This window comes from Calypte anna, chromosome 2, assembly GCF_003957555.1.
Source record: "Calypte anna isolate BGI_N300 chromosome 2, bCalAnn1_v1.p, whole genome shotgun sequence".
In the NCBI taxonomy this organism is placed as follows: domain Eukaryota; kingdom Metazoa; phylum Chordata; class Aves; order Apodiformes; family Trochilidae; genus Calypte; species Calypte anna.
Window position 1 is genome coordinate 69,594,347 of NC_044245.1, and position 26,892 is coordinate 69,621,238.

The 26,892-nt window shown below is 40.7% G+C and overlaps 1 protein-coding gene and 1 long non-coding RNA gene across 2 annotated transcripts in view; one reads left to right on the top strand and one right to left on the bottom strand.

Annotated features, from left to right (window-relative positions):
* Positions 1–8,553, top strand: part of BCL2 (BCL2 apoptosis regulator) — a 95,339-nt gene extending 86,786 nt beyond the window's left edge. Inside the window, 1 exon segment of the mRNA XM_008492605.2 lies at positions 3,919–8,553. Within this exon segment, the coding sequence (XP_008490827.1) occupies positions 3,919–4,053 (135 nt within the window). The 3' untranslated portion in view covers positions 4,054–8,553.
* LOC115597885 lies at positions 3,998–26,725 on the bottom strand. The gene is made up of 3 exons (XR_003987230.1): positions 26,646–26,725; positions 4,402–4,494; positions 3,998–4,084 (listed from the first exon to the last, which is right to left on the bottom strand). It is a non-coding gene; the product is annotated as an uncharacterized LOC115597885 (long non-coding RNA).
* Positions 26,726–26,892: the final 167 nt, after the last annotated feature.

Below are 26,892 nucleotides of genomic sequence, written 5' to 3' on the forward strand. Positions count from 1 at the left end.
AAACGTCGGGCTGGAACTGCTTTCTCCCTCCCTATTTTCAGTAAGGAGGTATCGAATCCAGATTCGGCCTATGGGAAGTACACTCTGCAGATGAGAAGCTGTGCCTTGCCTCTCATATAGGGGTTCAAGGCTGAGTTGCAAAAGGCCTCAACAAATGCCGGCTCAATGGACAAGCAAGGAATGCTTGTGTAATTAAAGATGACATTTGTTTCTTGGATCAGAGCTGCCGAATTTGGGCCAGACGAAGAACAGGGTGGTGTGATCTGGTTGCTTTGTTTTGAGATTGCCCTGACTCAGTGCACTATTACGCCTCCTAATCCTCCAAGGGTGACAAACTATGCTTTTGTCCTGGGCTCCCTGCAAAATCCCAGGAACTCCAGCCAGGAACACACTATGTCCTCTTGCAGTTCAACAAGCAGGAGATGCCCTCGGGGAAATCTTCCTGGCCTGCCTATCATGCCCAGGTAGGTGAGGCAGTTTATCCTGGTACTTTAGTGCTTAGAGGAGCTTAGGCAGAGCATCTTTCCCTTCCCCACTGTGACCTTTCTTGCTTCACAGAAACAGTCAACATAAAGTTGCATAGTAAACCAGCAATGGACTGATTTGACTTCATAAAAGCTTCTTAAGAAATTACTTTTTTTTAAACTCACAGAGCTGAATGAAGAGTTCTTTGCCATATAATTTTAACTGCCCTGATATAATTTTACATCCAGGATATAACTTTCCATTAAATTTTGAATAGGTAGGTCTTAAAAATAAGGCCTGCAACCATTTTCTTTCCAATTGTGTAAGACTTCCAGAAAGGCTGACCAAGCCAGAACTTGCCGCAGTCTGTTTGCCAAGGGGACCCTTGCTTTCATTATAAAGAGTGCTTTTCAGAGGACATCAAGTGTTTCAAGCAATTTTCCTAATCTTACTTGTTTTAGCAGAGATTCTTTTATTTTAAACAGACCGGTTCAGGCGACAAAAATCCAGTGACAAATACATGGGTTTACAGAAGGAGACAAACCTTATGAAACAGTTGAGATTCTGTTTAAGGTTCTCTTTGTGCTAAAATAGTTTGCAGAAACAGTTCATACTTCCCTCCTCCCCTTCCCTCCTTGTTTTAGTACATAAAATGGACATGTGTTTATTTAAAACAGGTTTGAAACTTAAACAAATAGTGACAGGCTGTTCAAACAAGCTTCGGAAATAAGCCTAATCAGGATGTTTGAGAAGGGGAGGGGGAACGATCATAAAGAGCTACTTGTAATATATAGTGCAGACACCATTAGGTTGGGTTCATGTTATTGTTGTAATAATCTCGGACAAAAAAGTACTGCATGCTGCACATTTTTTGTTACCATTTCTCTTTTGAACCATATGTTATGCCACACTTTTGCCTTGTCTTCAAGTTTTACTGTAACCCTATGTCCATCTTCATTCCCAATACCAAGAGCTTTACCAAATCATCAGAAATGGTCTGTCTTACAAGCTGGGAGGAATGTTCCTCAACTAGGCTAGAAGGGAGACACGAAATAAGCTCAGCTTGATATTGATACCATATATGCATTGGCTGTCATATATATACAGCAGTAAGGCCTTCCCCACAGAAAGAAGCCATGGAAATCCTAACCTTGAAATGTTTCCACATGACTTACATTTCCATGGGTTTTATTGTGGTTTTTGTTTTGTTTAGGTTTTGTTTTGTTGGGTTGTTTGGTTTTGGGTTTTTTTTTTTTCATTTCCTCTCTTTTCCACCCATAATAAGATCTCCAAGCATTGAACTTTACCCTTGTATTTTTATAAGGCCTGATCTTGAACTCCCTATACAGACAAAGCTCCCGTGGAAGCTAGGGAGTCTGTACTGGCGACAACGGGATTTAGCCCAGTCTGTAGCATTTTAGGATATTGTGTTACTTCATAGCCTTAAGGAGAAATAAAAGCAGCTTTCCGAAGAGCTGCACTGCAAAACGAGTGGGCTTTTTCAGCTCTGCAACAGCATAGCAGAATATAAAGGCCAGAGTTTGCAAGTGTCTATATCAAAAAACAGGCAGCTAAGAAAAAGTTGCCAAATTTTCTCCTGAATGAAGAGTTTGTACTAAAACATTCCCCTCAAAGGTTAAAGGGCTTTCACTTAGGAATATACCTTTGGAAACCCAAATTCGAATCAGGAGGAACAGGCTATAGAGAAGTAGCAGGAGGCAGATGTATTTCTATGTCAATCTGTTGTCTAAAGCCTATTTCATTGCCAACTCTTAGATACTGTCAACCACGCTTACCTACAACATGCACTGATATTACTTAAAGTAATAACATATTTTGCAAGTCAATACCCATTATTTATTTGAATCACACTCATTGTTTAGTGAACAGGAGTCAAAATGGCAAAATATTGAAAAACCTTACACGCCCTCTCGTGGTAAGACCCCAAACACTCTTATTCTGGCAATAACTAGAGAAGGCTACTGATGGAGACTAATTTAACTACATAATTTATGGAAAATTAACTTGGCTGGAAGGTATATACTAATAATGGAGACCTTTCTCTCCTTAATTTCTGGTCTAAACCATAAAACCCATATTTTTAGAAGGCAGGTTACCTCTTAGCATAGTAACATTACAAAAGAGCTAAAGGCACTATAACATAAATAGAGTATTAACCTCTACTAAGAATGGGAATTTTAGAGTAATAAAGGTAGAGAAACCCCCTCTATAGCTATTTAGATAGCTATTTTTATGAGTTTATCTCAGTAGTCTTGGAACAGACCTTGACTGGCTGCATAATAAAAGACTTGCCCTAAATGATGCTATCAGTTTTGTCGCTTTAAAAAAGTGATTCAGCTTCACTATTAAATGCTCTCATGCCATATAGTACAAGTTATTATCTCTCAGGAATTCTCTGAAGCTTCATGTTTGTTAGGAATTGCAGACAAAAAGAAAGGCATGACATGCAGAGTGTCACCAATCTGGTCATTAAACCAGTCAAATCCCATTGTATTTCTGAGTTACAAAAACTTCATCTTTCCTACTTAAACAGCAGCTTTACAAAACAGCTCTCCATACATTATAGACTGAAGCTGGAAGCAAAAAACCAGGGTGTTTTGGGCTGGGCTGAGGGAGAGGACTCCCCCTATGCCTTACACCAGGAGACATTGTGGGCAGCCATGAGAAGTGGCATCACTGCATGCCACCCCTCCTCTTCCTCTGACTGTAGGGGCTGTCTTGCCTGTAGGCTGCATGCCAAGTTGGCTGGACAAGATAAACCCATGGCAAGAAGCTACATTTTTGGCAGGGCTGTCAGATGAGCCAATTGGCCCAGTGGACCCTACAGCCAGACCACTGCCACATCCAAGGTATGATCAGCAGGAGCACAGGACCAAGGTGTCACCCCTTTGGTTGATGGTTGTGAAAGACCATCAGAGGTATAGTACAACCCTAACAGCTTTGGTTCATATGGAAGAAACATCTGTGGCTTCTTCAGAGAGTCTTCTAAATGCGTCCCAAGGGAACCAAATAAGTGCTGCCTTATTTTCAGTGAGGCCAACCAGCAATATAGATACCTCATGTCCAGTGGAAATTAAAGGTTTGGATAATGAAGGTCCATATACCTCCTTAGTGTATGTTTGCATATACAACATTCAAAATGATGGTACCCATATTTGAAAATGCTGCTCCTATATTTCCAATTAGACTGGGTGTGCCTAAAGCAGAAGGCAGGACTCTTAAGTAATCACAGCAATACTTGTAAAGAAACAGGCAGGAGAACTTTGTGCCAAGCACTGCACAATAACATAGCTCCCAAATCACTATTTCAATAGGTTTGTGCGGGGGTTTTGTGCCAGCGTGATTACTGGACAACCATTGGGCATGAAGAAGTTGCCCTCCCTCTCTGAAAAAGTTACTGCAATTCTGATCTTCTGTTATTTCCCATTCCAGGATGCCTTTGTGGAGTTGTATGGCAACAGTATGAGGCCTTTGTTCGATTTCTCCTGGATCTCTCTGAAGACTATCCTGAGTCTGGTTCTGGTGGGAGCTTGCATCACTCTTGGCGCTTATCTTGGACATAAGTAGAGTCACCCAGTTTATCGTGGATTACAAAAGCCTTTCAAAACAACAAAATAATATTTTTTTTTTCTGTAGCACAATGATATTTTATGAGCAAAACAACTCCCCAGCTAAAGATTAAATCAGCTATTACTGCCAAAGGAAATACCATTTATTTTTACATTGCAGGAGAATTATTTATTAAAAGATATTTACATTTTAACCTGCTATTTTCAGAAACTCTGCAAGTTGTATCTGTCATCACATTGTGTTGCTATTCTTAACTTTAATGAGCCCCAAAGTATTTTAGGTTCTTTTTTTAATAAATGCAGCTGACTGGATTATATTCTCTCTGAAGAGCTGACAAAGACCTACCTGCTTACACATATGAGGGCAGTTACTTGAGCTGCTAACGGCTGCTTAATTGTTTTGATTTTTCTTGCATTTTTCCGGATGGCTGGGAGGGATCTGAAAGACAAGGTCAGCGTGAACCAAGTTCTCACCCTGTCCTGCTGGCAAGAACTGATGGAGTAAACAATTCAACATGGTACAAATGTGGACTCAAGATGGCAACTTCTTGAAGGACACTTGGCTATCCCTACAGGAGAACAGTTGGACATACGATTGCCTATGCCTTGCAAGCATGCATTTTCAAGTTATCAGTTGTGCCATCACATCATAATCACAATACCCTAATACATGTCAACTCGAATACCTTTTTTTTTTACTAGAAGAGTGAAGTTAAGTCTTTGGGGCTAGCAGGAAATTGTCATTCCAGTTATTTTCTCAGCAGTAAAACGTTTTTTGCGGCTACTGACACAGAAACATCAGGAGACCTTAAGTGCCTGCTTCATCAGAGCAGAGCTGGAGTCTGAAGACCTGACCTGTGTCCCACTGTAGTGGGCTCATATCTGCAACTAATCCTGTTTACTTACTGAGTTCCTCCAGGGGTTTGAAACCAATTAGATGTGGTCTCTAAATCTCTGAAAGTTGAAAAAGCTCTTAATTTTATTTGGCAAGAAACAGACCTCAGCTGAGTTACAGATTAGCTCTGACTATCCTTGTTTATCAACCTGGACACCAAAATCAAGTTCATTTTCATAACAGGAAAAGAAAGTGAGCTTTATCCTCCTGCCCCTCGCCCTCAAAATTGTTTCATGCCGATAATTTCCTAAGACTGTCTACAGAAGAAAAGATGATGAAGAATCTCCAGATCCTCTCTTTGGACAGAGACATTTTGACACCTCTATCGTGCAGGTGCCTACTGTCATTTCAGGCGAAAATAGGGTGGAGGAAAAGGGGTGCGTGTGTGTGAAATCATCTGTTCATGTTACAAAATGCAACTCAAGTAAAAATAAAGCTGAGTACTCAATATACAGTTTTATAAATGTACCTGTGTTCTGAAACCAGATGCATCAATGCATTTTAATGCAGGGCTTTCCATGTACTCAGAGAGGGAGATCTGAGGAAGCTGAAGAGTTTGAAGCTGCTCTGAGGCATGGAAATGTCCAGCTTCCAATGTTTAAGTCAAGCACTCCTATTTTTTCTATGAAACTTTTGAAATCTGGGATTTGTGGGTAAGTGGATGTCCTGACATTAAAAGAAAGGGTTGCAAAGCTCTGGATAAAATGTACCGTACAATACATAAGTGCTCTAAGGATGAAAAAAAAAATACAGTGAATTAACTGTAGATTCAACCTCAAGATTTCAGTCGAATAACTTTGTGGCATTATATGCAAAATATCTCCATTAACTTGGGAATGTAATATGTTCAATGTTAAGACTGTAGTTGATGTTGTGTCTTCAAAGCTGCTTTTTTGTTTGTTTGTTTTTTTTAAGAGTTGTACATCTCAGCATTTTTACTGCTATTTAGTCATGGCACCTACACTTTGTATGAGCAAAGATGGAACGAGCTTACATTTCAAATTTGCAATTACTTTTCATTTTATAGAAACATAGAAAACGTTTCTAAGAAAACAAAAAATGTGAACTATGCTTGCTTGATTAAAGAAAAATGAAAAAAACAGCATCAAACAAAAAGCATCTGGAGTGTTTTCAGAGTGTTTCTGTCACAAGTGAGCATGCTCATGTAGGGTTCATATGAAAAAATATTTGAAATGGAAGCAACCGAATGTTGTGGCTTGAGTGTGGGCTTTGTTTTTTTCAGCTTCCAAGCCTAATTTGTTTGCAGCCAATTTCACAATTGGAATTGGCTGGTATTGAGCTAATGTTTCATTTCACAACCTAGTCTTCGTTTCAATTTGTGCCCATACACCCACTAAAGTTCATGAGCTATTAGACCTCAAATTGTTTCAATATTTTTTATTTTATTAAAGGTTTACATTGTCAAAAGTTGTAAAAGAGTAACTATCAATTCCAGTGCTGCTATACTACCAGGATAATTTGAATGGGGTTTATTTTTTAATACCTTCCAACGGCAAAAGTTTTTTAAAGCTGCTTTAGAAATAATATGAAGAAGACGCATGATACACATTTAAATAAATACTGAGGATTTTGTGTTCTGTTGTGTCTACTCACTGGAGGTCCCAGTGTATTAGTTAATACCAGGCAAAAAGAAGAGTCATGACGACTGTTGATGATTTTATTTTATTAAAGAGCTAATTGAGTTTTCCCATCCTGACTGCAGAATAGTACAGTATTGTGGCTGCATTAGGTATAATGATAGTTGATGATAATACATTTATTAAGAAGCATATTAGAAACATTGAATGTATATAAAAGCTTGAACTTCTTTAATAAAATCCTCTCCTCTCACTCCTGCATTTCTTTTGCAATAATTCCGGTCACTCCTATTCTTCATGACGCTTTCACATGACTTTTTGTTCCCCACAAAATGCCTTACAGACTTCCATGCTCCAAGACTTATGCTTCAGTGAAAACGCATCTTCAGTCACTAGGAATGCACACACAGCTGACCACTGCCAGCATATCCAAGCTGAAGAAGCAAAACATAAGTAAGAGGGACACTTCTGAAGTGGTTAGGTGTGGAAGATCAGAGGACAACAAAGGAAGAGGTTAGTAAGTAGAGGGAAACAAAGAGATCCCTGAAATAACTCCTGGGTTAAAGATGACTCTTAGCTGGAATCTGTTCTCTCATCCTTTTCCTTGAAAAAGGATGATATAAGGGCAGAATAAAAAATTACAGAGGCTCCACAATTATTCTTTACTATAAAACTGTGTTAATTCTGAAGACAGTCTTTATCAAAACAGGAAACCTATAGGAATTTAAAAGAAATACTTGATTTTGCTGTATTCCATTTATTTCTTATTAATTCTTTTTCACTCCATTGCTTAAGAAAATTAAAAAATCTGAAAAAAAAAAATCTGTAAGATCACCTAAGATCTGTTATAGATCATTAACATAGGAACAGATGGAAAAACAGTAAAAAAAATGTGCAAGTTAAGTATTCTGAAATTCTGTGGAGCTGACACAGTGGACATTTCTTAATGGAGCATGCACTGGATCAATCAAAGGAGTAATGGGACTGTCAAGGTAACAGAGAATATACAGATAAGGAAGGGGGCTTGAAGATATGGAGGATGACACTGGTATGTAAGAAAATTTCAAGTTTCATTAGATGCAGGAATACACCCAAGGTGGTCTGAAAATAACTTCTAACTAAAACCAGTACAAACGTGTGCACTACATTGACTGCAATTACTAAAAATTATCAATGACAAAATTCTTTGTAAATCATAAAATTATCCAATCACTATTTATCAGTTACACTTCCTGAGTGGGATTGCACTAATAAGGAAAAATTATGAAAAAAAAGAAATGTTTCTCTGTAACCAGATGTGCAAAGGAAACATGAAGATGATAGAGTTCAGGACTGCATGCGTTGACCCTGAAGCATGACACTGCTTAGCCATGCACCTGCATTCCACTGCACAAACCTAGAAGTCCTATTGGTTAAAAGTATAGTGAAGTAGCATGTTTAAAGCCTTTTTTTTTCCTCTTTCTATCTTTGAACAAGGTAGCAAAGTGACTTCATTTGTATTATGAGTTTATGGCTCAGTACTATATGAAAAATTAAACATCTTTTGATTTAGGAGTATAAAACATCTTTTGATTTAGGAGTATAAAAATGCTTTCTCATTGCAAAAGCCCATCTCTGTTTTTCATTCTATTTCTTTTCAAACAAAGCTAAGTACAAGGAAGGCATTTAATCTGTATTTGGTTTCAGTCACACTCCTATACTAAGTTAATGCAGCTTCATCACACAGTGAAATATTTTTATAATTTAAATAGCATATTTTTTTTCCTTTTCTTCTGAATATTTGAATTTTAATTATCACCAGCGTAAATGTACATAAGCAGATATCGTTTATCCAGTACCTTTGGATGATGTATGTATGGTAATGTAGTTTGTCAGTTTATCATCATTTAATATGATTATGTTGTTCTCTGTCTTTAAAATGTTATAAGAACATGCTGCCATTAAACCTTCCATGTCTGTCTAGTTAATATTGTGAAAAAAATAATAAAGCACACTGTGAGTTACTTGTTTTGCATTTGATTGTTTAGGATTTGTTGATAAAAAGCTACTCAACCATTTTGAGTATAATCCCATAAATGAAACATAATGTTTCCTTCCTGATAGCTCCAGTGACTTCTCCTGCTCAACACTGGCCAGCGTTTGCCAACCTGTCTCAAAGTGCTCCCTGCACTGAGATGCAATAGCCCGGGTTTGATAAGTTGCTGCTGTGTAAAATGAAAGTGTACAGATGCTGGGACTCGGGAAGAGTGTCACCCATCCTGCTGTCTCATACCTCTGATGTCTTTTGTGGAAAGTGCAGCAAAACTATTTACTTGCTAAAACTACCTTTCATCCTTGTAGAAAGGAGATAAAAAGCGTATTAGGAAGTTTCAACTGGAAAAAAAGAAGCATTTTTGTTACTGATGAAGGTTTTTTACAGTTATGAGGGGTTTCCAGCAGGTACTTAGGTATTTTGTTCTTAAAGGCTTACATTAACTGGCCCTCAAATCACAGTTGTTGTCACATACCTTCTGTGGCTCTAGTTCATGTAGAACATAAATAGCTAAACAAGCTCAGGAAATGAGCATTTAACTGCCCTAAGAATTTACCCAGATTCTTGAGTGGATTTTGCAGCCCAGTGGATGCGCTGTCATGGATGCAATTGCTCTGAGTGCCTGAAGTTAGCAGTTTAATTCCATTCAAGGACAATTCTGACACGTGCAAAACTTCTGTCCCTCTGTCTGCATCCCTGAAGACAAAGAAGGTGGAGGCAGTCAGCCTGAAATCAAAAGAAGGAGCAACAGCAGCAGAACAGAATGAACAGACTCAATCCTCTAGGCTCTAGGATTAAACTGTCCAGCAGAGAGCAAGGTTACTAAATCTTTTCCAGGGCAGAAGGTAAGCAAATTGGCAGTACTTCAAGCACTGCCCCCCCCCCCCATTATTCTGTGAGACTTGGAGGAAAGTAGCCTCAGAACTGCCTTTTTTTACTAGCTAACACGTAACAAAGATTGGATTAAGTTTCTTTAGGGAAGCAAACAGAGTTCAGCAAAACCAGGTTAATTAGTTCAGTGAATCTACTCTTTCTGCCTGGTCAGATGACTCCAGTTTTTCTGAAAAGCTAACAGTCCAGCACCCATGATTAAATGCCTACCTTACCATTGAACAGAAGAGGTCTGCATAAAAACAAAATAAACATTAGACCTGATAACTAAGGTGGGTTTTGGCCATCTGAAAATTCAGTAGGAACACCTTTAAAGAAGTTTTGTTGGGTCAAAATCAGAAAGTTCTAACAGTTTCAAGCACTGAAGGTCTCCACAGAATCTGCTGGCAGTGAGCTGCAGTCCCTCTGTGGCAGCAGGTGCTCCAGCCCAAAGTACCTATAGCTGCTGCCTTTGTCCCCCTAACATATTATTAAATATTTAATGGAAGACTACAAATGATACAATGTGAAATTTATTCTAGTATGAACAGCCGATAACAACTGCATGCCATTTTAAGTTTGACATAACACCTGGGCCTAGGAGGAGTTAGCCTTCCGCTTGTAAGTAACTTTGATATCAAGAACTACCTCTGAGGACATTGTACACGGGGCAAAAGACCATGCAGTCAAGATTTGTGCACTGCAAGAAACTGACTTGCACAAATGGACAAACAAAGCAGCCCTTGAAGCATGCCACCATAGGCTGTAGTTAACCCCACCCCCTACAAATGAGCTTGAGTACTGAAAATGGTCAGAATGGTTCTCTAAAACCTCAAAGAGATAAATACACAAGTCAGTAAAAACCATCAGTATCTAATTTTTTCAGGATTTCTCAAGGTGCAGGTATACTCCTTGATATCCTGCCATATACTGAAAAGTGTTCCTGGATTAGCTCAACCAGAAGCTCTTCCTCTTTGATATGAATACCTATTCTGATCCTGACCTGTGCACTTAATTTTAAATGTCCTGAGCTGCCTTTTGGATATCCTGGAGAAATGTGTTAGTGTGCCCTCTTCTGCATGTGTCCTCCAAAACTCCCATTACAAGCATGAGCACAACAGTGGGAATGCAATGCCTTGATTATAGTGAGAAGCTCTGAAATCTGCACTCAAACATTAAGTCTTGGTTGTGCAGATAAAAGTGTGCATCTGGAGCAGATAGTACCCGTGCAAAGCTTTATAAAGCCACATGTGTGGCTTTATAAATAAGTAAATAAAAAAAGCCAGCCAATCTATATATTTGGAGATGACATGGAAAAGGAATCTCCTTACCTTTCTGTGTCCACCTGAGTAGCTACAGTTACCTGCCTACCTGATCAGTGATGCTGTCCAATGCCTTAGTCAGAGATTTCACTGAGGCCACCTGGCATTTCATGCAGATTTAAATCTCCCACACCTGTACATTCCCACTCTAAAAAGATTACTGATCCTCAGTATAACTTTTCCCTTTCTTGCCTGGGCCTCCCAGAATATTACTGTTCTCACCACGCTGGGAAAACCAAAGACTCTTTGGCAGATAAAGTATAATATATGTGAATGATACTATTAGTGGAATACTGCCAGTAATGTGTATATCTTGGGCTATGCTACTGTGATCATAAGCACAGTGGTGGTCTTTGCATTACCAGACCACCCAGCTGAGATAGTTTCATCCAGATTATGAAGATGCCTTTTCTGTCAACGCAGTCACAGCCCATGCTAAGCTGTTTATTCAGGCTGTAGGGGGATGAATGACACCCAATCCAGCATCACCTCATTAGAATGGCACAAACAGGCTCTATCCCATTCACCATAAAGCCCTACAGCAGAAAGTTAGCTTACAGAAGTGGTAAACAAATATTTAGCAACTTGATGCAGCAGGGGGTCATATCTTTAGTTGTCTGAGTATGCTTAGAAATATTCAAACTGTGCAGCATTTCCCAGAATCACAGAATGGTTTGAGTTGGAAGGGACCTTAAAGATCACCTAGTTCCAAAGCCCCTGCCATGGCAGAGGCACCTCCCACTCAGACCAGGTTGCTCCAAGTCCTGGCCTTGAACTCTTCCAGAGAGGAGGCATCCACAGCTTCCTTGGGCAACCTGTGCTGGTGCCTCACAACCTTCATAATGAAGAATTTCCTCCTTGTATCCAGTCTAAATCTATCCTTTTTCAGCTTGCCTCTTGTCCTGTCACATTCTTACATATCTCAAATCTTAACAGCATCTCTGAGCTATAAACTAAAAATAAAATGAATTGACACTGTGACTCCCGGATATTTTGGAAAGAAAATTACGAGAGATTGGAAAGCAAACCTGTGAGCCACATGGCACATAAGGCAATTGGAAAAGTTCCTCTTTCAAGACATTGTCTCTGGAAAGCTGCACTGAGAGGCGTCGAGCCTCTATACCTGTTACTATGTGATCCCTCAGCATAGCAAACAGCAAATCAAGGTGACTGTGGCTAAAGAGCCCCAACTCCTGACTTGTGCAACATCCAGCATCCACTGCTCCCCCCCAAACCCCCATCCTAACAACTACAGACTCACTGGCAGGACCCAGAAATGCAAAACACACCAACCCACCTCAGAGGCAAGTTCTGGCAAGCCCACGTTCATAGCATAAAGATGCCAGCACCTTGTAACATCCCCGGCAGACAGAGAGGCCACAGCCCCGCGATGTAATCCCAGTCCCTTTCCAGCAGGGAGCCGGGGCACCCTGTGCCCTCTGATCCACCTCTCCCCATGGCCTGGCCAGAAAGGGACCCCTGCCTGCACTGCTCTGTCCTCCCATGATTTTTGCTTGAAGTCTAAACCGACAGCAAACCAAGGTGTTCCCTCATGAGACTGCTGAAGGAAACTGGCCAGTAGTCCATGTGGCTCTGGGGTTGCTTTCCATCTTTGAATTCCCTCTACACCTAGGAATAAAACAGGTGAGGTGCTCAGCACCCCCTACACATTACTAATCTCCTTTCATCCAGGCCTTTAGAAAATAAATTCTCTGATATTGCTGCAGTTTTGAAATATTATAGCTTGGTTTTTTTCGCACTTAAAAAAGCAGCTGCTATTTCTCTCCAGGCTTTGCAAATATTCTTCCCATTAAATAACTCATTTACTGCTAGCAGCAGGCACAGCTTCCTCCAGCAGACAGCTTGAAAAGAAGCTGGTACATTTTACGCTTTAAAAAACCCCAAAACACAGCCGTGGAAAAGAAACAGATGTATTTTAAATAAAGGTGCTCATGTTCAGCTCCTCCTCACTCCTCCGCCTCACAGCCAAGGTATATAACAAGCCCTTCACTCCAGCTGCTCACCACCTAAATCAGATGATGAATTGTCTGCATGGTTTCCTTAGGGACTGAAAATCAATCTTTAACCAAGGACAAACAGCACTGCTTCCAGTTACATCCAAGTCACAGCTTCCAGGAATTAGATGTCAATCCTGTTACTTTGCGGCTGCTTCCTTGTTTTCTGCCAAGATGGAGGGGGAAAGGAAGGCCAATCCAGAGGTCATAAAAGATACTTAAGAAGTATAAAAGAGAAAAAAAAATATACAGCTACCTCTAGCAAGAGATGAGGCAGCATCCACAGTACAGATAGGTCCAGGCTGCTCTTCACATCACATGCTTTTCAAAGAATGCCACCTTGCTCCCACCATCATCTACTCTAATTAATACTGTGGTTTAGTATTTGCACTCCCTTCAGGAGCCATTTATAATTGCAAAACAGCTTTAAGAGCTACACAAGGTTATCTGACAGCCTGAGAAAAACATGGGTCTTTCTTCAAATATATTATCTTCAGTTCAGGTTGATTGTGGTGGGAAGCTCAGCCTGGGGGGAAAAAAAATAATCAAGAGAGCCATCCCAAGTCCTTCTCATTCTTTTTGAGGACAAAATGCCAGCTGCCCCTTTACAATACTTGCAGTCCCCTTTGAAAGCAACACCAAAACCTGTGCTACATTCAGAAAGGTATTAGGACAATGGAACATGACACACAGCTGTGATGTGTATCACAAGTGAGCACAACACGTGCAAACACAGATACACCCTGGGGTCTAAGCAGTATTGGTTTATTTGCTTATTTTGCATGCTTGACATGTGACATTTTACCTCACTCTTTCCCAAGCCCTTTTGGAAGTAATTTTTCTATTCAGCTTCAGAATGCCACCAAAAAGGATGTGATCAAAAAGGCTCTATCTGCGTGCCCTAAACTGGAGCTTTTCCCATGGGAGAAAACTTATTAAAACCCAACAAAGTCCCTGGTTCAATTAATTTTTTCAATTTAGTAGCTACTTGGGAAGAATTAGCTTGTCCAAAAATAAGTCATTTTTGGCAAACAGAATTGTACACAGCCACATAAAAAAACCCCAACAAACCACCTCTGTCCTTCATTTTCAACTGTATATCCACTGCTGAATCATTTTTTTCTTTAATTACAGCTGACAATTGCACAAATGTCTCCAGTGCAATATGCTCATAAAGACACATTCCTTGCAATGATACATGACAGACTTAACAGTTGTCAACATAACTTCATTAGTGTGTCCTGAGTATCCATCCGCCCACCCTCACTCACTTCAAAACCAAAATTAAAACCCCCTTTTCTTCTGTCATCATATCCTCCAACAACTATCACCACTCACTTAAGTGTTAGGAAAATAAGTCCCTGTTTTTTTCCATAATCTCCCTCAACTAATGCTTCTTCCAGCAAAAGCAGTGTACAAACAAACTCACAAAAGAAATAAGCCATTTTAATTTCCCAAAAGACCACATCTGTTTATCTTGTTGAACCATCCAATCAAGCGGTATGATTCACAAATGACTAGAAGCACAAACATACATTAATATCTTCAATTCTGTCAAAACTTTACAAAATTAGACAGCACAGAGCAACTACCGTTGTCATTTTAATGATGCACCTGTGGTAACTGTAGCTGGCAAAACAAATGTTTGAGCATTTTATGAGCCCTTTTAATATGTAAAGCTATAAAAAATAAGACAACAGGATAGTAGAGGTCAGTTATAAAAATTATCTTTATTGGGTAGAATTGACCTAAATATTCTCACTTATGAATGTCAATCAACCTTATCTTAGCACATATGGAGCACCAGCCCCAAATGGAAACAACAGTACTGATGGGACTCTAAACAAGAAGAATGCCCATGTTTTGTATTTGTCTAAACAGAAGCTGAGTACATGATGAAACATGTTTGATGGAGCAAACTATCTGACAACAAGAGACGTTAACAGATTTAATTTTTCTAGTAAAGATATTTATCAGTCAAAACTACCTATGTCTCATGCTGAGATTCAGTTTCATATTAGAACAACCAATTAAGTGACTTGTTCAGGTCACCATTGAGAAAACTGATAATCAGTTTGCACACCATGAACTTCACCATAAAGGTATCAACAGCAATAACCAGGGACTCAGTTACAACACTGCTCATTTTTCATACTTTGACAGGAACAGAAACAAAATGTTCAGTTCTGGTACTTCTTAAGATTACATGAAGGAAGGGCAATAGGGGAGAGCAAGTTCAGGTAGGATTCATCAGGTCCTTCCCCCCTACTGATATCCAGCCTTGGATGTTAAAACATGTTTGCATCTTTAAATCTAGAGCGAGCTAAGGGTGTAGTGAACCTCATCTGGGTCAAGACTTTGGTGACCTTCAAAGCTGGGAGAGCACTGGAACTGGAAAAGAATCTTGATGCTAGGAGGTGGGGCACAAGCAAAAGAAAATTTCCCTCCTTACTGGAATTTGGCTAAGGAAGAAATCTCTTAAAATCCCCCCCTGGTGACTCCCTTGGCTCCTTTTCTGTCTTCCCTCTTCTGCATGTGCATGTACACATCCACAGCTATAACTTAAGACCCCAGTGCTGATGAATGTCCTCTGTATTGTCAGATAGGTCTTCTCGACACTGGGCTATATAAAGAGCACTTACAGTCACAGGTGAGTGCCCTCATGAAACAACAAATGTAGTGAGAAAACTTTTTCCATTAATTTCCCTCTCTCCTCCAGAGCCTCCCTGATCTTGTTTGATGGGAAGATGGAACGTGATAAGGGAAAGAAAAAGTTCAGCTGGAAGTTCCTCAGGAAACCTTGGAATAGCACTCCAGTGGAATAGGTCTTACAGTGGAAGAAAAATATCCATGGAAATTATAAAATCACTTCTAATGCTGGTAAATCTGTACTGCAGGAAGTTCATGATAAGTATTTCTTCTTAAGTGTGACTTAAATATACCCAGGCTTATCTTCCTTATACCCAGTAAGAAACATTCAAGTTCTAGCAAATGAAGACTTTTTATTACTATATATACTCTATTAAGTAGAGGTTTCAAATTACACAAAAGAACATGGGAAAAAAGCAGTCCCAATGAAAAGTGTAGTGTGTGTTATTTTTGGGGTTTTTTAAAGAATTTATTTTCCAAAAAAAATCCATCTAAACACAAAAGCTTAATAATGTTAACTAGGGAGCTGCTGTTCTACCATTATGATGCCTCTGAAGAGGTTTAATGCTGCTGTAGATATAAAGAAGAGTGTAGCAGTTACTTGATTGCACCTTAATGCCAGCTTTAAAATAAAGTGAAAAAATCATTTATGTATGCCTCACAGAAAAAAGTAATTACCTTAAATCCGTCTTCCTTGAAAGCAAGCTGTAAACCCTCCAGTTTCAAAGCAGACAGATGGATCTTACGCAATTTGTCTGGTTTCTAATTATTAAGATAATTCACAATAAAAAGCTGGAAGGGGGAGAATTAGGTGCTAGGGAAAGATGTTTGGGCACACATCAACCACCAAAATGGATTGAGATCAGATGAAAAAGAGAGAACAGAACAGCTATTGCACTTCTGCCTAGTCTTCACTGGGGCTGTTGTTATAAACTTTGAGTACAGCTGCTTGTAATGAGTTTGTGTAAAAGCAGACATCAGACAAATGGGAGAAAGTAGGAACTTCATCCAATTAGATAAGGGAATTGGCCAGCAGCCCTTAATGAACTGAAAAGCTCTTCCAACTTCAGGGATACGAGCTAATTATAAGTATTTTTTTGTGTGTGCGATGCTACCAAATTATTTTAAAATATTGTCCTACCACAAAACTATGTCATAGGCACTGGCTTGATTATTACAGGCAGGGTATTTGCCAGAGACAGGGCTGGAAAGTGATTAGCTTTGATGAGAGAAGTCATTCAGCTATCAAACTTCAGGATACAAATAGCTTCCCTTGAGTTTCTCCCAAAGCTTAGGCAAAAGGGTGGAATGACAAGAATTTCTATTTCTTCTTCTTCTTGGGGAGCAAAGAAGAAATGTTGACATAGCTGGTTGTGTGCCTGCTCAGGAGAAGTATCTAAAGAAACATTCATTGCTGAAACTAACAAAATCTCTGGGGTTTTTTTACTATTTTTATGATGAAGAATGAAAACTGAGCTAAACATGAATGGGCAAATCGGTTGTCACTGCTGTTGATAACTGGATCTTGTCCGGAGAGTGAACTAAGCAACAGAAGAAGCAAGGATATTATCTGCCTCCTCTTCCTCCTTTGTCAGCCCCAAGCATGCCTCTTTAACACACTGTGCTACAACTACTTAGGGTGTGCAGCTCCCAGCAGCCATAGCCCAAACAGCCTTTTTGGCTCCTTGGTCAAGCAGATCCCCCCAGACACCTCCAGGCAACACTACCCATCAAGTCAGGCAATTTTCAAGAATCAAATGACATTTTACGTAAGGAGGAGAAAGTGTGAGAGGGCATGTGAAAGTGCATACTGAGGGCAGCAGGGAGGGGAAGTGAAAATAGATAATGGAATATTATAAAACAGATTTAAACTCTAGAGGCTGTTATTTCACTTCACTCGTGTCTCCTTCGGAGTAAGTGCTTACAGCCACTGCCAAACAGTGCCACTCCTGATAACCTGACTCCCAGGTTCTGTGCTCACTGGCAACCTGTGCAGACCATCATTATGAGTATGAAGCATAGTTTGGTTTTCTTTTCAGGACAAGGTGGAGCCACTGGGGCTCCTTGAAAGAAGCCAGAAAAACAAGACAGAAACACCCAGAGCAGACAGAGCATGCCAGAAGGCTGAGACTGCTAATGGGACAGCTGTAAACAAGGATGAAAGGCTCAAATATGGATTAAAAAGGGCAGTGGGAAGAGTCCAGAAGAGCTGTCTTTGAATTTATCCAAGCTATACTTCTGAACTAATATATTTCAATTAAATTATCCTAAAAGCAAATAAACTAATTAAGTTGGATTTCTATCATCAGTAGACAACAGATTAAGCAACAGCTGAAGAGAGAGAGCAATCACTGAAACTTTGAATGAAGGCTACCAGTACAGCTCCTAAAACTAATAAAGGCAAGAGATAGGCTTAAGGCATCTAAACAACAGATTCAGCAAAGTTAGAAATGCTAAATGAAAGCAGTAGTGTCTTAGTAAATGAAAGGCAAATCAGCAAGAAATCAGCTATCAGGGATCAGTTGAACTGCTGCATTGTACTTGCATGGAAAATTACCCAGCAGCTTTTTCAGCACCAAGAAACACAAATCAGTTTTGCTTAGTGAATGCAGGAGCCAAACTCTTCTATTGTGAGGGTTTCAATAGATGCTCAAATAACTTTGACAGCATGGGGGGGGAAGGGTGTCTCTGACCCAGTTTCTGTATTACAGCGTCGCTTGGGTGATGGTGGTATGAGTGTTCATAGCAAAACCTTTTTTTTTTTCATTTTCCTCTCCTGCTTGCCCACCGTTGCTTTGTTTAAATAATCCACAGATATTAACATGGGCTCAAGAAGAAGATTAATTGAGCTTAATGATTGCAGGCAACCCTTATATGCATTCAGCTGGTGTTATCTTCAGCCCTTTGCACAGTATGAGAGGAAAATTCACTTTCTCCTGTGGCTTTCTCATTTTGTATCCATTTTGAAAGAAGAGTTCTCATTTCTTCCTGACATTTTTGCCCAAAACCCTTTAACGTGCCATGAGAAATTTTAAAGGTCAGACCCTTTTCACCCAGTGGAACCTAAATTATTTTTTTCTAGGCTCTCTGCCAAGAAATTTTTTGCTGCTTCACATGCTACTGTTCTGGGAGAAGATGCAACTGCTCCTTTTTGTAGAACGACAAAAAGCCTACAGAGGCAGGAAACTGGACTGCTGAGCAAAGGGAGAAATGACTGAAAGAAAGCCTCCATGCCCACAGGTGACAGGGAAACCAAGAGCCTAATGTGCAGACACATAAGGGCAGTGACCCCTCCAGGAATCCAGGTAAGAGGCATAACAGAGGAAGTGGGATGAAAACATTGAAAATCTGAGTAAAAGAGGCAAAATACAAAGGACACAAGTGAAGCTAATATGACAGGTTCTTCCCTTCTTCAAGGGTTGAAGTACATTTATGAGTCTGGACAACTACAATAATAATTTTCTCTTTAAAAAGCCCTCAATGCTATTCATGTTTTAATCTGGTTTTCAGCAGATCTTGCATCATTATGAACCATCACTTGCCTGCTTTGATATGTCATGAGCCATCACTATCCTGACAGTTCCCTGGCATACTTTCAAGCATCTTTGATACAAACCCCACCTTGCTTCCAGTGCTCCCCCCACTTCCAACTTCTAAATTAAAATCTAATTCAGGGGCTTGAAAGCAGAAGAATCAGAAACATAGCTCACCAACGCCCTGATAAAATTGAGAGAAAGTGGAAAATTACACAGTCAAAAGCAATGGAATAAAGGGGAATAGGAAAGCAGGAAGTTTTCTACCAGCCCCTAGGCAGCACAGCAGTGTGTGCCACAGTAGGGGGAGGCAGCTCTATAAGCCTTGAGAAGCACACTAATAATAATTCTGCTGTGCATCAACTGGGATTGCACCAGGTGACTCCCAGCATGGACTCTGGGGGTGACTGTGCCATCTGAACCCAAGCAGCAGAAGGAGGTAAGCCAGCAAAAACTGCAGAGGAGATCCCTGGTCAATCCTATCAGACAGTAAAGCAGACAAGCACCTAAGGAGCTGCTGTTGTCAGCCACAAGACCTCTTCCTGACTCTCTCTCTAACCTTCCTTGACTGAGGGGTGTTGCTCCCAGTGCCAGTGCACATCTTTTAGGGTGATGGAGGCTGGTTACTCTTGCACTCATCATTTATGCTCTGAAGACAGGAATAGAAGACTAAGACTGGAGGAGGTAAATCCCGAAGATGCAATGTAGTTTTTATTTTTCCATCACCAATACACTTGTATTCCCATTCCATATGAGAAACCAAGTCCTATTTTTGCTTTCTTCCCCAGAAGGTTTTCTTCCTTTTTTTTTATTTTCACTAGGGAAAAAGACATCAATTGGAATATTTACATTATAAACTTAACTCATTTTTTTTAGAATCTAATAAATTTTACTTCACTTTCTCAAAATACATGCATTTTCTGCAAACATTTTGTAGCACTTGGGAACTCATGTTTGTTAAGAAAAACAGTGGCTGCTAAAGCTTCTGAGCATTTCTAGTGATTCCTTCTTCATAAGAATTGTGGAGGTTTCCTGAAAAACCTTAGCTAGAACACTAACTTCCGAATTTTTATGTTCACTCAGGTAACAAAGGCATAATTTCCTCTGCTGCCAGAGACTTCTCTCTTGACTTAGTCAATTCACTTTGCCTCTATGCTCCTCAAATCCAATTATGGAGCAGGTATTATAACAACTTGCAACTTTCAGAAGTACCATGAGCACAAAACCACTCATTATTGTAAAGTTCTTCTATACTTTGGAGGAAAAGGAAATATAAAATAAAGCACATGAATTGGGCTTTAAAAAGATGCTAAGAGGATGAGGAACTTGACTGAACTACCATCTGCATCTGAACAAATCAGGATTACTTCCTGAACAATGAAAGCTTTAAGACACTCTTACAAAGAGCACCACAAAATCTCTAATGGATTACAGATATGCAGGACTTCTGTTTTATATCTCGTCCAGAAGACAAGAATCATTCTGGCTACTCAGCAGGCTAAAAACATGCAGTGGGTCAAACAGACCAAAAGAGAAGGCAGCCATAGAGTCAAGACCGATGGAACAAACACCATAATTCCTAAAGCACTTTAATTTTATCTCCAGTGGAAAAGCCAGGCTTGGTCTTGCTTTGCTAATGGCACATGAAGAGCTCACTGCCTGATGCAGAACGCCAGTGATGTTGCTTCAACGCTGAACATTTGTAGCTCTCCTTCTACAACTGAAAACATGTTTTCTGTCCCCAGCCTTAGCAAAAGCCCTTTCCTGTCAAGAACTGGTCTCGTGTATTTGCTGGTCTTTGACATCCCTCATCTAGATTCAGGGTGGCCTATTTGCCTCTGAAGGCTTCCTCCCTTCACACACCAGAGCTGAGGTGGATGTGATGAGGCTGGTGGCATCCCGTGGAATGGCCGAGAGCTCCGTGCCATCTTCCTGGAGGAAGGGAACTTCCTCCAGGAGCTGGCAGGGAAAGGGGGGGAAAGAGAGAAAAACTGAGGAGAAAAAAAAAAAAAAAAAAAGCTAACCAGATACTAAGGAGCAAAGTATGGCAAATGAAACCAAAAATAGTCCCCTCGGCAGTTGTTGTAAAGGAAATTCGTTTGACAGGAGGCCGCTTCTTTTGTCGCGAGTGGTTTGTTATGCAAGAGGTGATACCAGCACCGGCTCCTCTTATCTGGGCTGTCAGTTTAACTGACACCAGGAGCAGGGGTTAACGCCACTGGAGCCACCGCCAGCCTCAGCACTTGTTTGTCTTCATGCATGTGCCTCTTCTCAGAGGCAGCCCAGGGATTAATGCTGGCGAGAAACGGTGGTGCAAGCTCAGTTAAGCAATTTCACAAAGATCTTCAGAGGACTCGTTAACTAAAGGCAACAACTATGTTCCTGCTTGCTGCTGGTTTTGTTCCCCTAACTCCTGTTTCAGCCATCCCAAGAAAGGGATCGCGGTGACTTTCCTGCACTCCATGCTCACGAGTTCTTCCATGCACTGGCAGATGGGGAGACAACCTTGCCCCTATTCTGCTTTTCCAGTTCTCAAGGTAGATCGCTCATACTCTGCAGAGCCTTGTGGATACCAGAAAATGTAAAATTAAAATCAGTAAAGTTGTTTAATTCCTCCCTGTCCCTGCCCACTCCTTCCTGATGTTGAGCCTTCAACAGCATTTATACTTCTACGTAAGAAGGTAAGAAGTAGGAGGGAAGAGACTTGAAAAGACATCACCTAAGACATCACTTGAAAAGACATCATCTCCTAATTCACTGCTGAGAGAAGCGAATTCACTGTAAAACCAGGAGAAGAGGGAAAGAATGAGGAAAAATGGACAGCTTTCCCTGACAATTGCCCACAGGAGTGCAGGTGAGCCTGTATGCTTCTCATTAATGTGCCTTCTGGCACACCTGCAAGCTTGCAGAGAGCCTGCTGGTCATGGCTGCCAATATCTGCTAGCAAGGAGGTAAGCAAATCACATGTGGTCCAAGTTAAAAAAGTAAAGGCCAGAAATTTGAAAAACTTGAGGGAGACACATGTGCACAGTGTGTGGGAGTGAGCACTCAGGTATGATGTGGGTGCAAGGGAAAAATACTCTTACTAGTCTTCTCTTCATAGGACTTTCCTGAACCATTCTTTTTTGGATATGTATGTGTCATGAAGCTGTGGGTTAGCTGAAATCAGGACGCTATCAGACTCTTCTTTATTCCTCTCTTCTGAGGAAACATTCAGCAGCACAAAGAAGGCAACACAGAAGGTCTGTCTCCTTGGTGGGTAACTGAACTCGTCCTCTCTTTCCCAGACACCCAAGTGTTCGGTAGGAAAATAAGCAGCAGAATATAAGACAAACTGGTGGAAAGCCCCTGTTGAAAAGCAGATAGCAGCTTTGTAGTCCAGGTTAAAAACACACACTGTGTTGAAATGCTGCGACCTTCTTTTGTAAACTTTCTTAGAGATAATTTGATCCATATGTGGGATGACCTTGATGGCAGATTCTGTCCTACACTGGATCCACCTGTCATGATCTGTGTGGGCCACAGGATGCCACTGTTGCATTTCTTTTTCAGGAGGTCAAAAAAAACTGCGACAAAACTGCGTGGACTGGACATCTAAATTTAATGCCTCTTTTCCCTTCTTAATGCATACAATTGCCAACATTAACAGCCCCAGCCAGACTGACCGGATGTAAATAGCTCAGACTTCTAGAGGATTACATGTTTTGATCAGGAACAAAATGTTTGGATACCTTTTAAGGCTAGATTACTGAACCCAGCATCTCCATGTGTTCATAAATTTTCTATGAGCAAGAAATCTTACTAATAATGACTGCCAGAAGTGTTGACTCCAGCTCTAATAGTTTAGACTGCAAAAAAAATATCCACTGCTATTGGATTTTATCTGTGTCCAGATGAGGAAAGAAAAAAACTCGATGTAAGAATAGATTAAATGAGAAAGAAAGCAGACTGCTCATCACTCCTACCTCTTGTAAAGAGGCAAAGCTCCTACCATGTTAATAAAACTTCATAAATATTTTACTAATATAAAATGGAATGTAATGTGTTCATGCCAGGAGACGGGAGTGTGATGTCCCAAATAGCTCCTCCTGCAGCATTTTCATACAGTTTGCAATATGGTACTAAAAGTCATTTGCACAGGACTACCAAGACTTTTTCTGGGTCAGTCAAAAGAAAGGCACCTCACAAAGTTCCACCAGCATGAATTTTAGAGCAGGCCAGCCTACAAAGATCTGCACAGGTTCTAAATGTCCTCTGAAAGCAAATTTCAGTCCTGAAATACTTTTACATTTAAGTAGTAAATTGTTCTCGAAAACCAAGTCTGGGATTGCAGATAGTCTCCAAGACTTACTCAGTTGTGAATTCCCCCAAGTTCAGCACAGCAATGACGGAATTTGTGAGAAAGGACTATGAAGAAATGAGGGAGACATTTTAATGCTAACAGTTTCTCAGATTTCAAAAGCCACTTTGGTTTTTCTCATATTTTTTGAAGAGGAAAAATGTCTTCAGCCTACTACGACTCCACTTAAAAACTGGGAAAAAGAAAATGAATGATAAGGTTTCAGATAGAGCTTGGGTGGCCAGCAACAGGAGAACTTGAGGAAAGTCAGCATGAAAGTGACAGCTGTGGTGATGCAGAACATTACTGAGACTGGTGTTAGAGCTCTGTACTTCAAGTTGATATAAATACCAAGGGGCCCATAGATAACAGTCTTTGGGGATTCAGGGCTTCAATAGAAACATCCTCACAGCATTCAGCCTGTTTTGGATGTGTCCCAGAAGTTGGCTATTCTCCAGCCAGTCTAGATTCAGTGTGACAAAATCCCACTTTCCAAAAAACTGTGTTGTAAGATCTTTAAATCAGAACTAGGCAATTGCTCAGAAGATGCTGGAAAGGACTTGGCCTTGGAAAAAAAACAACCATCAACCAAACAAGTCAAATGTTACCAAACACAACAAAAACAGAAGCCTAAGGACTGTTCCCATTGCTTTTTAAAATAAGAATTTGTAATATCACACACTGAGGATGCAATATTATTACTAAATCAGTCATGACTGTTAACATTTCTTTTGCTGAAGCAGTATTTGGTGTTGTGATAGGTTTTCTCCATTAGGACAAAGAACCCAACCAACACATCACTAATTACTTAGTTTCCAAACTCAACTTACCTCTCATTCCAAACACCAGTGATTTAAAAATCTCTTCAAGACAAAAAATAAAATAAAAAAAGAAAGCCTTCAACCCAAATTCTTCTCTTGTTTCTCATGTTATTTATAACAATAAACAACAGATTTCATGCAAAAGCAACACCAAGAGGGGATACAAAAAAATTGATCCAAAGGTAATTGGATCTTGTTGATCTCAGGAGCTTTGTATTCCTGACAGAATGAACAGACTCTAATGCCCTGCCTGCCTGGCTGGAGAAATCTGTCTCTGGAGATCTATTTACAGCACCTTGTACTCTATACCTAGCTCGGTTTTTAGGGCTTTGATTTGCTGTGTTTTGTTACATTGTAGCAAGTATCCAGGACTGAGTTGATCCAAGACACAGATGTGACCTACTGGAGTAAAAGACCAGAAAAAAAGAAAAAAAGAAAAAAAAAAAAGCTTCACACTTCATTTTCTGCAAATCAGTCTCTCTGGACTTCAGGAGCTAGCCAAAATTCAGTCCCAAAAGACCTTTCTATTAAAAGGAGAAACTGATGACAGAATCAGGTGTATCTTCGATACAAACCTATCTGCTTATATTACAACACAGCATCCTTTTACTTGCAACAGGCTAAGAACAAATTATGAGATCTTTTCCCTTGATGGTTCTCATCCAAATTCATCCAGTGCCATACTTAATCTCTTCATGAGCTCCTATTTTTTTCTCCTTAGAGACACATTCCTACAGCTACCTCTGGCGATTCCTCCCTAATCAGCACTATTTTCTGTGGCTTGTTTCACTGGTTCTTATGTCATATATAGGTAACTCCAGCAATCATTACCTCGATGCTTTGTGTTACCTTTACGAGCTCCCAGGAAAAATCCCTTTGGTCACATAGTTAAGTTTTTAATGTAGATATCACCATGTAATTCTGGGTTGGTTGCAACTCTGTTATTTCAACTGCCTGGTTCCATAATGGCTTTTTAAACACTTGCCCATCAGCTTTGCTGAATTTTACCCAGTCCATAACTGTATCCCTTCAGTTTCACCCAGTCTTCCATTAAACCAAAATGGCCACACCTAACCCTTTTAGCCCAGAAAGAGAAATGCTTTAACAAAGCTACTAATTACACTGTGGCTGTCAAGGTACTTTCACACTTCAGCCCCCCTCAAAGAATTCTGTTTCCAGCCATCTCTCCTTGCAATTTTTCTACTGTTTGTATGAAACCTGCTGACCTGAAGGGACCTGTAATTCCTCATGCCCCCCATCAAGAGCAGACATCCTCTGCTGGATGCAAGTGAAGGTTTTTCCCAAATGTCTATCATCTAGACAGGAGAACAGAATTCATGCATACACCCTGGTTTCTTCAGGGTAAAACCTGCTGAACTAGCCTAGACTACCTTTAATTAGAAACAGGATTAGAAATAAACAGAACTATGAAGTAGTAAAACACTCCTGCTGTTAGATTGCCTTTGCTAGCAGGATGACAGCCCCAAACCGAGAAGGCGTAGCGACTAACTGATGGGTAGCTGTGTCTCCAACTACAACTTCATGTTAAGGCTTCAGTTACATTCACCACTCACTGCTGCCAAGAGGTAGCCTTCTCCCCCCATCCCTCCCCCAGTTTCTTCCCTTTGGGACACGTGCTTCTGCCAAGTCCTTGCTCCAGCGCACATTTGATTGCAGCACAAAGCCAATTCAACTCACTAAAACAGCAGAAAGTAAATTGGTTTTGGCTGGAAAGCAGGCTGAATTGGCTTACGACGTGATTAAAAGAGCACTAGGGTTGGTGCAAGACAGAAGATGAACTGCACAGCTGAAATCAGGCACAGCAGAAGAGGTCTAGGGAAGGTGGGAATGGCGAACAGCAAGAGAAGCTGTTAACACAGTTCAACCAGGGCAGGGAATCACAGTCTTACTGTGCTCCAGCAATTTACAAAAGCTTTGTCTTTACCATTCTGTTCCTGTAGCTATCTCCCCATTTCAGCAGCTCCTGTGATACCCACAGGTTACTTGGAGGGGATTTGGGACTTAGCCCTGGTTTACGACTCCACTAACAGCTGTGTATCTTAAGCCCAGATTCAAGAAGCACTGGTACCCCAAGAGAAGGAAAGCCCTGAGTAGGAAAGGGATTTTCTGGTCCCAGTTCTTGTGCAAGGGTGGCACCACGGCCTGGGGAAGCTTTCCAAGGCTCAAGATTAGCCAGGCACAGCGCCACGTCAACACCACCATCCTGCTGCTCAGGGTTGTTTTTGTGTCCAGCACTGCCCAACAAACAAGTCACTGACTGCTGGGCCAGTTCTTGGGCCTGCTACAAAAATAGGTGTATCCCAACAGGAAGCATCCTGAGAGGACTACTGTGTTGTTGTTCTGTAAGGGAAACAGCCCAGGCTGGCAGTGAGGAGATGAAGCTCCTGAAGATCCACCACCGGGAGGGCATAGCAACAAGCAATGAAACCGCACACGTTCATATGGTCACTTATCCAGACTGCAGCTTTACACCAGAGGAGATTTTAGCTGCTTACCTCCCTTTTCCACCCGAGTAAGGTAACACCACCTGTCCTCACTGCCTGCTCCCTGGGGACATGTTTCCCTCATTTCTTTTTGCCTTCTCTCCTCCGTACATCTCATACTGCAGGGCTTCCCACCTGCGAGAAAAACAAACGGCAGCCAGTGGGACCCTTAAAGTTTCACTTTATTAACCTTCAAGTTTTATATCCTCTCCCCAGATTCCTCCTCAGCACCACGGCACGCAGGGACCCCATTTTATTA